The 13,525-nt window shown below is 42.6% G+C and overlaps 1 protein-coding gene across 11 annotated transcripts in view; it reads left to right on the top strand.

Annotated features, from left to right (window-relative positions):
• auts2a (activator of transcription and developmental regulator AUTS2 a) overlaps positions 1-13,525 on the top strand; it is a 357,677-nt gene that overhangs the window by 331,614 nt on the left and 12,538 nt on the right. For 9 of the 11 annotated variants that reach the window (XM_089017807.1, XM_089017798.1, XM_089017802.1 and 6 more), the window contains 4 exons: positions 7,298-7,865; positions 10,238-10,530; positions 12,353-12,591; positions 13,437-13,481. In XM_089017807.1, the coding sequence (XP_088873933.1) occupies positions 7,298-7,865; positions 10,238-10,530; positions 12,353-12,591; positions 13,437-13,481 (1,145 nt within the window). The remainder of the gene's footprint in view (positions 1-7,297; positions 7,866-10,237; positions 10,531-12,352; positions 12,592-13,436; positions 13,482-13,525) is intronic. The other 2 variants (XM_089017799.1, XM_089017803.1) reach the window with 2 other exon arrangements.

Below are 13,525 nucleotides of genomic sequence, written 5' to 3'. Positions count from 1 at the left end.
AGCAATTATTTCAATTTTTTTTCTTAGTGCTCTCCCCACATGTGGTAAATTTAGTGTTGCTTATTATATGCAGCAGTGCAGGATTTAGCAGGCTTCATCTGTTCTAAAGATGGTTTTACTCTGTAGCATACAATGTCACAATTTAGCTTCATCTGCAACAATGATGTTAAAGTTCCCATTGTCTTTCTATACTCGGTGTGTATTTTTCTTACATGGCTGAACACCCTCTCGCTGTGTCTTGTGCTTGAGTTTGCTTTGCCCGAGGTGACTGTTAGCCGCGATCGCGTACGTTTGTTGCTTTCCGGGATCGCGAGTGTGCCATTTTATTTTGCGCATAATGAGGTCCTCAACACAGAGGATTTGATTTGCCTTCAAGAGGACAAGCAGAAGCAAGACATTAAGGAGTTGATGTGCAGGCTTTTATTGAACAGTTCCATCCAGAAAAGGCTATGAGAATCATCAACATGATGAATGATAATGTGTTGCCTCAGTTTCGTAAGATCTTAAAAGTCAGAAAGCAAGAGGTGTCAATTAAGAGCCATCAACGACCATCACAAATGTAAATAAAGTGATTTTTTTGTATAGTGCAGTGTATTTATTTCATTACAATACAATAGCACGTTTATTATACATAGAATAAGGTATGTTGTTTGTAGTTTTAAGGCTTATTTAGTTGAAAATTATATTTTATGGAGACCTGGGAACGGATTATTCTCATTTTAATGGTTTTCTATGGTAATGTTCTTTTTTTGGGGGGGATACACACTTTTCGCCTTACACACTCTGTCTGGGAACCAATAAAGTTATGAACTTAATTGGTTTCCAGACAGTGTCTGGGAACCAAGGTCTCACTGTACTTAAGCAAACTGAACAGAACTGAACTGTAAGGTAGAAACGTGCCTTGAGTTACCGTCTTCTTCACTGAATTTTTCCCGGCAGTCTATCATATCTCCGATACAAACCATCACAGTGTCGCATCCAAACTGCTGTAAGTCTGAACTCAAATGAAAGACTCATAACACAGAGGCGCCACCGTTTAAAATTACCATTTATTGAGCAAATTACCACAGAAAATGACTTAAAGGAATTAGACGACTACAACAAATGCAAACTCATTCTTGCGTAGGAAACAAAAAAAAAGTTAAATGGATAGTACCTTCTTGTGAATTTGGTTTGTACAGTGCATAAGAACAGGCTCGGAAATTGACAAATAGACAAAGCCTATTTCTTTTCAATTACAACCTCAATTTACTGATTGTGAACTTCCTCCTTGGCAGTGAGCATTTTTGAACAACTTTTTGGGGGGGACTCTTGTCAAACATTTTAATATCAACCCAAAATATATCTGGGGATATTTTCTCAACAAAGTCCTGAGGACTTAGCAATCAATGCATCCTTCCTTGAAAGGACAACCCACGTCTCCGGACAAGTTGTGTCCATAATTTGTAAAATGGCTTCAAATGACTTCTACTGAGCGTATTTTACAAAGATTCCACCGCATATAGCTATATTTTATGTTTTAAGACTCGCGCTGAATATTCAGGAAGTCTTGTTTTTGAGTTGGTGACGAGTCCGTATGTGACGTCACTAAAGGACCGCCCCTGACCGTAAAAAAAAAAAAGACGCATTGTCGCGGTCCTTCCATCACGTCAATATATTTTGCTGTACCTGTTTGGTCTGCGGACCTCGTGTTGCACCCAAAAGCCGCCAGAAGGCCATAAGAGGGTGTACAAACGCCATATAAGGAATTTATCAGCCTGTGGAAACGGAGGTGGCCACAGGAGGTCGCCATTTTGTGCCTCTTTTTTGGGTGAGAGATTTCCCCCTAATGTTGCCTCAACATGGCACAAATAAATTCTTTAATTGATTGCAAACATGTATGCTTTCCTCTTCAGAACTATTTGAATCATATTCATAATGTCACGTTTTGCAAGGTGGTGATGGCTGGTGCGGATCCCAAAAAGCAGGCAGGAGGGAGCAGGAGGTTGTATTTGAGAAATTGTATTAAAATTAAGTCAGCAGGAACAAAATGTAAAACATCAAAATCATCTGAATGGAACAAATACAAAGTATCAAAAGAAAACCAAGATTAAAAGTGCGCCAAGATTAAACAAACACATGCACTGCACACAATGCATACAATTGCATCCAACAGCATACAATGTGTTCAACAGCATTCAATGACATTTAACAATTACCCGACACCAAATGGTCGTGCCAGGTGTCCTTTTGAGTGTGACTGATTGGAAACGCCCTGCACCTGTGCAGGTGCAGGCGGGGCCGACAGCGCCACCCATTGGTCGCCAACCAGATCATCACACATAACTGGATGTGTAACAAGAAAGCATATTCTCTGAATCTGAAGCCATTGTTTTGATTCACGAGCAATGCAAGACATCTTGGCGTGACGTCACAAACTGGGGGCGGGACTTTCTGAAAAATGCCCAATTCGCACCTCAATTTTTTGCAGATTTTGGACACTTTAAGTCATTTTTATTGGTGTTTTGCATTTGACTAAAAATATCATACAATGTGTTTTGGGTATTTTAGATGCTATAAAACGTTTTACTGATATCAGTTAAAAAACAAAACAGTGACGTCGGTTGTCCTTTAAGCTAGCAGACAAGAATAACATCTGCATTCATGGATTATGCATATTTTCAATTGCAGTTGGACATGTGCCATGACTGATGATGTTTCACAATATCAGAAAAGACTATGAACTGCCAAGAACACAAATGGCTTGCTTGGGACTCTCCAGACAAGAAACATTATGACTATGTAGCGTTTCCTTAGTCATAATGTTTCCAAAGTACAAAGACTGGAAGAACGCAGGGAACTGAAAACAACAACTGTTCGGAACAAAACTCGATATTTAGACAGGGACACAGTAAAACAAGGGCTAACATGAAATACAAACAGTCAACAAAAATGTAGATGGTGACACAAAGCCTCTTCAGTTTTTGCCCCTCCAAAGTCCCATATAGGTTTCATTCTCCTTTGTGACGCTCCAACAAACTGTGCCAGTTAAAAATGCAACAGAGCTGAAATATAAAGAAACACGACAGATGCAATTGGGGGTTGATAGGATTTGTTTCTCGGGACAAAGAATGACAACAAATGAACCCTTGAGGGAGATCAACTGCAGCACAATGTTCTTGTACCGTCCAGCTTCCCGTGGCCCTAGAGTCTTCATTACGGACAGAATACATATGATCTTTGAATTGGTGTGATTCGTACATTCTCAAAGCAAGCCGTGTACCTCACGGGGATTGAAGGTGCATTCAGGAGACTTGAGAATTAGGGATTTCCCCATGTTTAAAGTTGTTGGCCAGCAATTCGTTTAACCAAAAAATGCATATTTAACTTGAGTCCTATACTTGTAGACTACACGCTGTTGTAAAAGATACTTTATTGTGCTGATGAGAAAGAAGCATGTGGAGTTGTGCTTTGAGTACGTAAGACCAAAGGACAACTATAGATGCATTCTTCCACGTTGAAGTGGGAGAGACGATGACAAAACCACTTCATCCTGTCACAATGAAATTCTTGTTCCTTGAAAATGTCAGACTTGTAATCGGACACCTGGGAACTGTTTCAACGTGTGAATATATTGTGTCTTTTTGGGCGAATTGGGATATTACCTCTGCAACATTCCAATGAGGCATGTGCCTGGGGCAGTTAATGTCGTGCATTTTGATGCTAATGGAAAGCAGTTATAGGCGTTGTTTTCGTACACCCTGTTTCCAGTGAAGAAGGTGACAGCACGGAGGGAGTTTGGTGTCAGGGAGGAGGCGGCACCCTCGGCTCAGAACTAGGTTATTGCACCTCTTTGTCATCTAAAAACTTTTAACAGGTTGGGCCAAGTGGGAGGAGCCCCCACTAGTCCTGCCACAAGCGCTCCCTGAGGCCCATAGAGAGCTAATTACTGCTGTTGTATGCACTGTCATCTCCCATGAGTCTCTGGAGCAACAAATCCAGCTGCTGTTATCTGGCAATGTCTTCTGTTGGAGGAAATCACTCCAGAAAAAAACACCCTGTATTAGCTATTATCATTATCATTAGCCACTATCCAAGACCTACCAATGTCCTTTAATGTGTTTAAGAAGAATGATTCAGTCCCAATTGTCGCCCAGGTCAGAATTTAGCTTGCTAGCTTAAAGGACAACCGACGTCTCCGGACAAGTTGTGTCCATAATTTGTAAAATGGCTTCAAATGACTTCTACTGAGCGTGTTTTAATAAGATTCCACCGCATATAGCTATATTTTACGTTTTAAGACCCGCGCTGAATATTCAGGAAGTCTTGTTTTTGAATTGGTGACGAGTCCGTACGTGACGTCACTAAAGGAGCGCCCCTGACAGAAAAAAAGCCGCATTGTAGCAGTCCTTCCATCACGTCAATGTATTTTGCTGTACTTGTTTGGTCTGGGGACCTCATGTTGCACCCAAAATCCACCAGAAGAGGGCGTCCAAGCCCCATATAAGGAATTTATCAGCCTGTGGAAACGGAGGTGGCCACAGGAGGTCGCCATGTTGTGCCTCTTTTCGGTGAGACATTTTCCCTCAATGTTGCCTCATAATGGTACGGAATAAATTATTTAATCGATCGAACATGTATGCTTTCCTCTTCAGAACTATTTGAATCATATTCAGAACTGGATGTGTAACAAGAAAGCATATTCTCCGAATCTGAAGCCATTGTTTTGATTCTCAAGCAATGCAAGACGTCTTGGTGTGACGTCACGAACTGGGGGCGGGACTTTCTGAAAATGCCCAATTTGCAGCTCAATTTTTTTACAGCTTTGGGACACTTTAAGTCATTTTTATTGGTGTTTTGTATTTGAATAAAAATATACTGCGTGTTTTGGGTATTTTAGATGCTATAAAACGTTTTTCTGATGTCAGTTAAGAAACAAAAAAGTGATGTCGGTTGTCCTTTAAAGGAGAAGTCAACACCAAAATTAGCTTGATAGCTTAAAATGTCTAAATACCGCATTCAGATAATATTGTGTGGAATATGAGTGCATTTTTTTGTCCATCTTGAGGTTATCTATTTCAACATATTCTGTCAACTGAAAATCAAGGACACCTGTTTGCTATACCTGAGCCATCAGGTTGTCCTTTAAGCTCGCAAGCTAAATTCTGACCTGGGCGACAATTGGGACTGAATCATTCTTCTTAAACACATTAAACATCAGCCCTCTGAAATAGACAAAAAAAGACAGCTGAGTTTTGTTGTCGAGCGAGCCCACGCAGTGGATGGTGGTCCGCCTCGGCTGGCCTGGCGGCGTGACAGCGGCGTGACAGGTATGTTCACGTGGGAGTAGAGCGGCACTTCCTGGCGAAGTGGTTAATCTTTGGTCCAATGGCTTTGCAAGTTGGCACGCGTGTGGGGTGCCAGGCAGACTCACAGTTGGCACAAGGCCTGCGTGTGTTGGCCCCTTGATGTCTGATGACATTTACCTCGGCACGTCGTAGGTGGAGGTGGGAGCAGAGCGGCACATTCTGGCGAAGTGATTCATCTTCCCGCAGCGTTGGCATCGTTGTCCGGTGACTCTGCAAGTGGCCGCACATGTGGGGTGCGAGGTAGACCCACAGACCCACAGGGCCGGCGTGCGTGTGTCGGCCCCTTGACGTCTGGCCACATTTATCTCGGCACCGTCGTATGTAGAGGTGGAGTCGTAGGTTGAGGTGGCGTCTGGGAGTGGCGGGGTTGGAGCAACAATCTGTGCCAACGCGGGAAAGTGTGAAGGTGTGGGTGGGTTCACGAGCTGAGCCGTTAATTGTGCTGCGTTCTCCAATTGGAACGCCATCTCCACAGCCTTCGATAGTGGGAGGTCGTCAGGGGACAATAACAGTTTCTCCCGTAGCTTGGGATCAATCGTGTGCTCCGCAAGTTGATCTCGAATCATTTCCTCCTCCAAGCGGCCGAATTTACAGAGGCCCGCTAAACACCGCAAGTCGGCAACAAAGTGGTGACCGACTCGCCTGTGCTTTGCCATCGTTGACGGAAGGCAATCCGCCGGACAATCACGCTCTGCCAGTGACGTGCAGTCAGGGGAGGCAGGTGATCATGGAAATATCAAATGAAAAAATAAATTAACGTTTTATTTATTTAGTGATTTGTACTTTAAAGTTCTTTTCCATTTAACTTGACCATTTTGTGATTTTTTTTTTTTTTTTCAAAATCGCTGAATTTTCACATTTACCGTACAAATACTAAGTAGAGACGAGCGGTGAGGCAGCAGCCGGCTTAGCCTCACCATGGATTGCGCAATGACTATGCTCACTGTTCTGGCTTGCTCTGCAGTGAGACCGCATTGCTGTCCTTCTGCATATCGCTATTAAAGTGTTCAAAACTTTTAGTATAAATTTCTACAGTTTAGCTGGTGTATATAATGTAGAGTCACTTCACATTATAAACACTGTACTGTACCAGCGGGACCACGGGACTAGTGGCTCACCGGGGAGCGCGAGGAACGAGGGGAGGGGAGCTGTGTAGAATCCCATCCTCGTAGCCGATGTTGTGTCCGGAGGAATGAGAGGAGAAGAGTTGCTTTGTCAACGTTTTTATTGTGCCGCCATGTTAGTCTACCTGCGGTCGTGACGTCACTGCTGCTTTTTGACCTGTAGCTGTGTGACATATGCTATATGTATATAAGTTTCTTTTGAAAATATACATATCAGTTTCTTTTGTCTATCTCAGGGGTCTGTGGACACATTGTAAAGAAAAAAAACAAGTTGACTTCTCCTTTTAAACAAGACAAGTAACAAGCTCGGTTATTTTTCACTTGTTTGTCCTTAGGTGTATTTCTTCGATGCAGGTTTCATAGCAACAACACAACAAATCTAAGTGTTCTCTAAGCGTCTGGCACAATTCTGTGCACTCAAGTAATCAAGCGAACGTGTTGGACCAGAGATGTCAAACTCGTTTTTGTCACGTGCCACATCTAAGTTATGGTTTCTATCAGCGTTATTATGACTTTGAAATGTAATAAATGAATGCTCTATGTTATCATATACAAACAACAGATTTACGCATAACTAGTTTTGAATTCAGCAGTAAATAATTTGTTTGTACAAGGTTTTTCAATGTATTTAAAGGAGGAATTGATAAAAAATAATACCTAAAAGTGAACACGGCACACATAACCATGACAAGTCAGTGCTTCATGAACCATTTGTTGAGAGGAAAAGGAAGAAGCAGCATAGGGAAGGTGGCATTTTGGAATATCAATTCTGTTGTTTAATAAAGCACCATGATTGAACCATAGTTTTCTTCTTTTTTTGCACAGTTCCAGATTTTGGCATCAATGCGCTCTCCACCAATGGCAGCCAGGTGCCTCACGGCCCAGGCCCCCTCAAGGTGTCAGGCCTAGAGCGCAGTCAAGAGAGGAGTCAGGAGAGCTGCAGGGACTCCCAGCCTCCTTCATCAAGCACCTCCAGTCTGCCTCTACCACTCCAATCCCTGTCCCCGCCTCAGCCGCCACCCCAACCTTTCATCGCAAAATCGCCATCGCCTCGGAAGTCCCAGGCAATCAGCTCTACTCTGACTTCAGCCTCCAGTCATCCAATTCCCCTTTCAGAGGCTCCGCCGAGGCCTCAGACTCCCGCAGCTGTGCCTCTCGCCCAGGGCCGAAAGCACTCGTCGACACATCCGCCAAGGCGCCCGCATCACTCAGAACTGTTATCCCAAGCCCGATCTCTACATACACCCGGGAGTCACCCGCACCCACCGTCAGCTGCACCTCTGAGCAGCCACACTCAGCAGCACCCCAGCCAGGCAGGGCCTCAACGGCCCCCATCACGCAGCCACTCCCGACCACTTTCTGCTTATAACGTCCTCAACCTCAACGGCCACAGGTAACACTAATCATCTGATCTCATCAACGTACAGGCTAGGTTTGTTGTAAGAGTGTTCACTTCTCTCAGATCTTCTGGTTTGCAATACAACCAAAAAAGTGCACATTCACTCACTTGAATATCCTTGAAAATCACTTCGGCGAAAATTGCACATGAATGCTTGCTTACGATTAGAGAGAACTTTAAATAAAAGAACCACATTGAAGCTGAAGTTCTTGTGATATAATCAACTTCCAGCAACACAACACGTAACATTTGATTCGGTTGTCAAGCATTTTTTTTTGTCATTCCCAATCTCCACTACGGTTATAAAATAACATACCACTTTTTGGCCACTTACAAAGTACTTATCATAGTGGGTGGTAGACATGACTATCCATCAGTTGTAACACAACAAGCAATGACATTGGAAAAAGTAACGTAACAACAGTTGTTTAAGGGCCATATGTCATGAAGACAGACCACAAAATGTTGGATGTCCTCCATAGTTCTCCATTTCACATTCATTTTCCATGCTGAATCCATTTAATGCCATTGCTATCACCACTCAGAAAATACAATATAAACCATCTGACAATTGATTGTTCCAAATCATATTGTTGGAAGCTAAACTAGTTTTTCCCCGTATGTTTGAATCTTAGAGTTAGATTGCAACACTATTACATTTTCACAAACAGAGGGCACAATCAAAAGTCTTACAATTTTCTACAAAATGGACAAGGGGCCAAATAATATGGCTCCATCAAAGAGATGCTTTTGTAGTGCAGTTTGAACTGCAAACAATCAGTTACGCAGAAGAACAGCCACAAAAGTATTCAAGATTAATTAACTAATTCGCTGCCATTCCCAAATGTATTCGGGAATTGAAAAGTGTGACGTGGAGTGCCATTCCCGAATGTTTTTCCCTTCCACAGGGGGCAGAATTTGGCTTTTGTCCATGTTAGCGCTTTGTTAGCGCTGTTGTAATGTTGTTGTAGCGCTGTATAAATCAATATGTATGTATTGTATTGTATTTTGTACATCCATGGGGGTGGATGTACAAAATACAATCAAGCTCAGATAACTTCAGACCAACATAACTTCCGCTCTTTTTTCTGATGAAAGAAGAGAGTAAGTTTTCTTGCGCTGAATAGAATGTTTCTGTACAGGTAGTCCTAAAACTCAATATTCTGTGGGTCCTGCAATTTGAGTGAAAATGACAAAAACCCTGTCACGTAAATGGGCACATTTTTGCATATCGTCTGGCAGTGAATGAGTTAATAATCAATGGTGCTAGGTGATTTCGTTTTATGAAACCGCACCATCAATCCATCTAGGTCTGGACAACATGGTGGAGTGACCAGGAAAAGTTGGAATAAAAAGTGTCATTTTCTGCATTGCATTAAATACAGACACTTTCTTGGAAAATGGAATTCGTTGTGCTTTTAAGGAGGAAGGTGTATTTGAAAGAGCAAGATATCCACTGCATGTGACTGAAGAAGGCAGTACTTTCCACAAAGTCCCGTGAAGCATTCCAAAAATGTTCTTGAATTCAGCAGTCTAATCTGTTAAGAAAATGTGGCGTGTCTGATTTCAAAACAAAATTAAAAAAAACATCTCCCGCGAATGGGCTGGTATATTTTCTATAGTATTACTTAAGGTTGGTAATTGTATATTATTCATTTTTATTTTTAATATCTATTTTCCTTTTGCGTTTGTGTTTGTTTTACAACATCAGCACTGTATTTATTCATCTTTAGAATTATGAACATGAAGGTAGTTGCGCCCGGTACTGTTCTTATATGATCAATATTTTACCTCTCTACATAATAGTCATCATCGTTATGTTCTGTCGGTCTTATTTGTATCTACCAATGAGGACCACATCGTTAAAAGGCTCAAGAAATGCTCCTTAAGAACCAATTTAATCCCACCTAGGATTTCAATGCTTGGCTCTGCATCACTTCACCTTCTGCCAACCCTGCGGGTCTGCCAATGCATTAACAGGGCCTCTTGGGTACCTGCTGGCAATAATGGCAGCCAGCACCCGCAAGCCAGCGCCAGTATTGCAAATGAGCTTTTAGGCTTAGCGCATGGGGCTTTGGAGACGTAGGCTGTGTGACTGCCTCTGGGGAACACCCACCCACACACACTACACATTGTTAGCTTACCGGAGAGAGAAAACGACCTCACATCATATTTCCAGTGCACATGTTCACTATTGGAACAGATGCTCATTTGGTTACACTTTCCGTTGGAAAAATGTATTTGCATGCATTTATGTCATGAATGGAGGGTGTGTGGGAATGCATTTGTAAATCAAGGACATTGCAGGTGTGAAGATACTGCTGAACCTTCCTCTTGACAACACCCCTCTGTTTTTATCATTCCAGCAGCAGCAGGAGTAGCACCCCGGGGAGCAAGCCCCCCGGGCCCCCTGCTCCTTCTTCACACCTTCACCACCACCCACCTCCTCCTGGACCAGGCGCCACCACATCAACTTTCCCCTTGCCTCTGGTGGCAAACCACAGCGCCCCCCACAGGTTCCCCCTTGCATTGCAGTCCTCACCGCACCCTCATCACCCCAATATGTTCGCTCCTCCAGCGGCTTTGCCTCCACCACCACCGCTGACCTCGAGCACCCTGCCAGTACCGGGACATCCTGCTGCTGGGAGTGCCTACTCAGGTAACCCCCCCCCCCCCCCCCCCCCCCAATTTAGAATTACTGTACAGTGTACTTACTGTGATTGTCTGACAAACGGTTCAGAGTAGCTAGCTGGAGTCGGCTCCACCAGCACTCCTGTGTGTTTGTGTATGTGTCCCTCTGCACATTTCTATCCATTGCCAGTTATCTAAATATCAAAGTTAGTGCAGAAATCGGAGTAAAGTGTGCCATCATCAGCGATTAAGACCTCTCAGTGTTTCACTCTGTGTGGGGGTGGAAAAAATGTGTAAATGGCACAAGCTGTAATTTGTTTCAAAAGGAACATATGTTGAAGATGAGAAATTTCCAGCTCCTCTCCAGAGTTCAATAAATCTTAAAGTTATGTTAATTATGTTTTACTATTTTGCCTCTGAGGTAAAAGAGTAATTACGACAACAGACCTCTTTTAGGGACTTCAGGGGTATCAGATCTCATCTTAGTATTAGTTCCAGCTGGCAGACATTCTCGCTGTGTTTCTTATCCCGTGACTGTCATGTGTCCTTGAGAGTTTTGAAAGGCAATTAGAAATACAATGTATTATTATTATTATTATTATTATTATTATTATTATTATTATTATTAGTAGTAGTAGTATTAGTATTAGTATTAGTATTATTATTATTATTTATTGTTGTTATTATTATTACTATTATTATTATTACTATTGTTATGACTATTATTATTATTATTACTACTATTGTTATTACTATTATTATTATTGTGATTTTGTTGCATTTTTTTCATACACTAAAACAAACATTGCTTTCTTAGTCTTCAAGAAAGAAAGGTTGTGCTATCCAATTAAAATAAAAACTCACGAAGTTGATCAGATAGTTCTTCTCGACCCCTTTCTCCTTCGCAGTTTCTTCTTCGAGATGCAAAACCAAATTATGGATTTTTTTTAATCGAGAGTATTTGTGTAGGGCTGGGAGCGACTATTCTACATATCTTACCACCGCAAGTAGGTATTATTCAGTGACGATGAGATCCTTCTTGGCCAAAAAGCTGAGGAGCTGCCAAGGAGATTTACATTCATCCCTCACCGTTTGTGAGCTATGTTGGTCTTCCTTTAATGATTATCTCCTGCTTCGATTGAAAATCCAGTTTAGAAAATTCTTTCAATTTAGATATATAATCCTCCATTCTGAAAATAAGGCCAAGCAACACGAAAAAATGACTGGATGGTTGCACTTAACTTGCTAACTGTTTACTGTAGCTTGCTGTCACTAATTCTATTATTCTGCAGCCGAGGAGTCGCAAGAAGAATCTGTAATCACCAACGCCCCCTGTCATGAGGCAGGAGAACTGTGTGCCTCACCTATACACACAGTTTTGATAAAAATAAAATAAACACTGTAGTACAGTGTTTATAATGTAAAGTGACTCTACATTATATACACCAGCTAAACTATAGAAATTTAGTTCATATACTAAAAGCTTTTGAACACTTTAATAGCGATATGCAGAGGGACAGCAATGCGGTCTCACTGCAGAGCAAGCCAGCACAGTTAGCATAGTCATTGCGCAATCCATGGTGAGGCTTAGCCAGGTGGTGCCTCACCGCTCGTCTCTACAGCCTCACCTGCCTCCCCTGACTGCACGTCACTGGTATTATTAACGTGATAAGCATTCAAAACCAGTTGAGGCACAATTTGTTTCAGTGATGTGAAATGTTTAATCCTTTTCGCAAATTTTTCGGCCCATAAGAGAAAAAACATCCATACAAAGAGGAAATGAGCTTTTTTCACAATGCTTCCATCATGGAATGTTAGGTTCACTGTTCCTTCCCGGTTGTCTTCTGCAGAGCAAGATCTTCTGCGTCAGGAGCTCAACACACGTTTCTTGGCCTCCCAAAGCGCCGACCGCGGCGCCTCACTGGGCCCCCCGCCCTACCTGCGAACCGAGTTCCACCAGCACCAGCATCAGCACCAGCATCAGCACCAACACACCCACCAGCACACGCACCAGCACACCTTCACGCCATTCCCCCACGCCATTATGCCCACCCCAGCACCGTCCATGGTGCGTACCCCTGCCAGAAATGTGAGGATAAGTAGAACGCAACTGTGTTTGGTTTGGAGGGCTGAATGTGGAAATGAGTTTTTCAATGTCTTCTCGGAATGTGTTTCAAAGAGTGGGTGGGCGGGCATGAGTGCTGAAAGTTTTTTTCCCACTGGGGCTACGATTGGGAAGATTCTGTCCAAATTGGTGTGTGTTTAAGCGGTACGTTGCACATACTTGTGTCTTTGTGGCGTCTCTCGCTGATGACCACGTGTATCTCTCTCAATGCCACAAAGATGCTTTAATTCGCCCAGAAATCCATTCTTTTATTGCCAAGTTTTAGAACATAATACACTTAATTCATCCTGAATGTAATGACAGCCCATGGCGCCGTTTGGGTGTTTTCATTACTGGCATAAGTCTTACATTAAGATCCTCACTGCTGGTGAGACCACAGGCAATGAGTGGCTAGACCTTAAGCTTTAAAACACACATGCATGGACACTCATTACTGCCTGCCCTAAAGAGGTTTGCGTGGCTCTGATGAGCACCAAAGCTTGGCCTTTGACAGCTAATGAGGCCATAAAAAGCCGCTTAATAGCTGCGGTTTTTAGTCTTGACTGGGGAAATGTTCACCCCGAAGTGTGCCCTCTACTACTAAAAAGAGACCAAAGGCGATCCTGTTTTACACGATCTTAACATAATTACCAAAGGGAGAGATTGGTGGGGGGAAGAAAAAAAAAGTCTTCTCGAGAAGTGGTCAATTCATTAGCGTGTTCATCGTGTTTCAACAGTTTAATCTATGTTGTACTGATATAACCCAAATTGGCCAAACTCTGCATGTCAGTGTCAATGTTGTACTTAGCTTTGTTTCCTTTCTCTTACAGTTTGACAAGTACCCAACGAAAGTTGACCCCTTCTACAGACACAGTGTGAGTTTTTTCTTTCCGTGGCACTTTTGCAGTTCAGGCCCACG

The sequence above is a fragment of the Hippocampus bargibanti genome, linkage group LG16, assembly GCF_051943395.1.
Source record: "Hippocampus bargibanti isolate YZ-2025 linkage group LG16, ASM5194339v1, whole genome shotgun sequence".
Lineage (NCBI taxonomy): Eukaryota > Metazoa > Chordata > Actinopteri > Syngnathiformes > Syngnathidae > Hippocampus > Hippocampus bargibanti.
The sequence above is the reverse complement of the archived record's forward strand: the minus strand, read 5'-3'. Positions and strand labels throughout refer to the sequence as shown.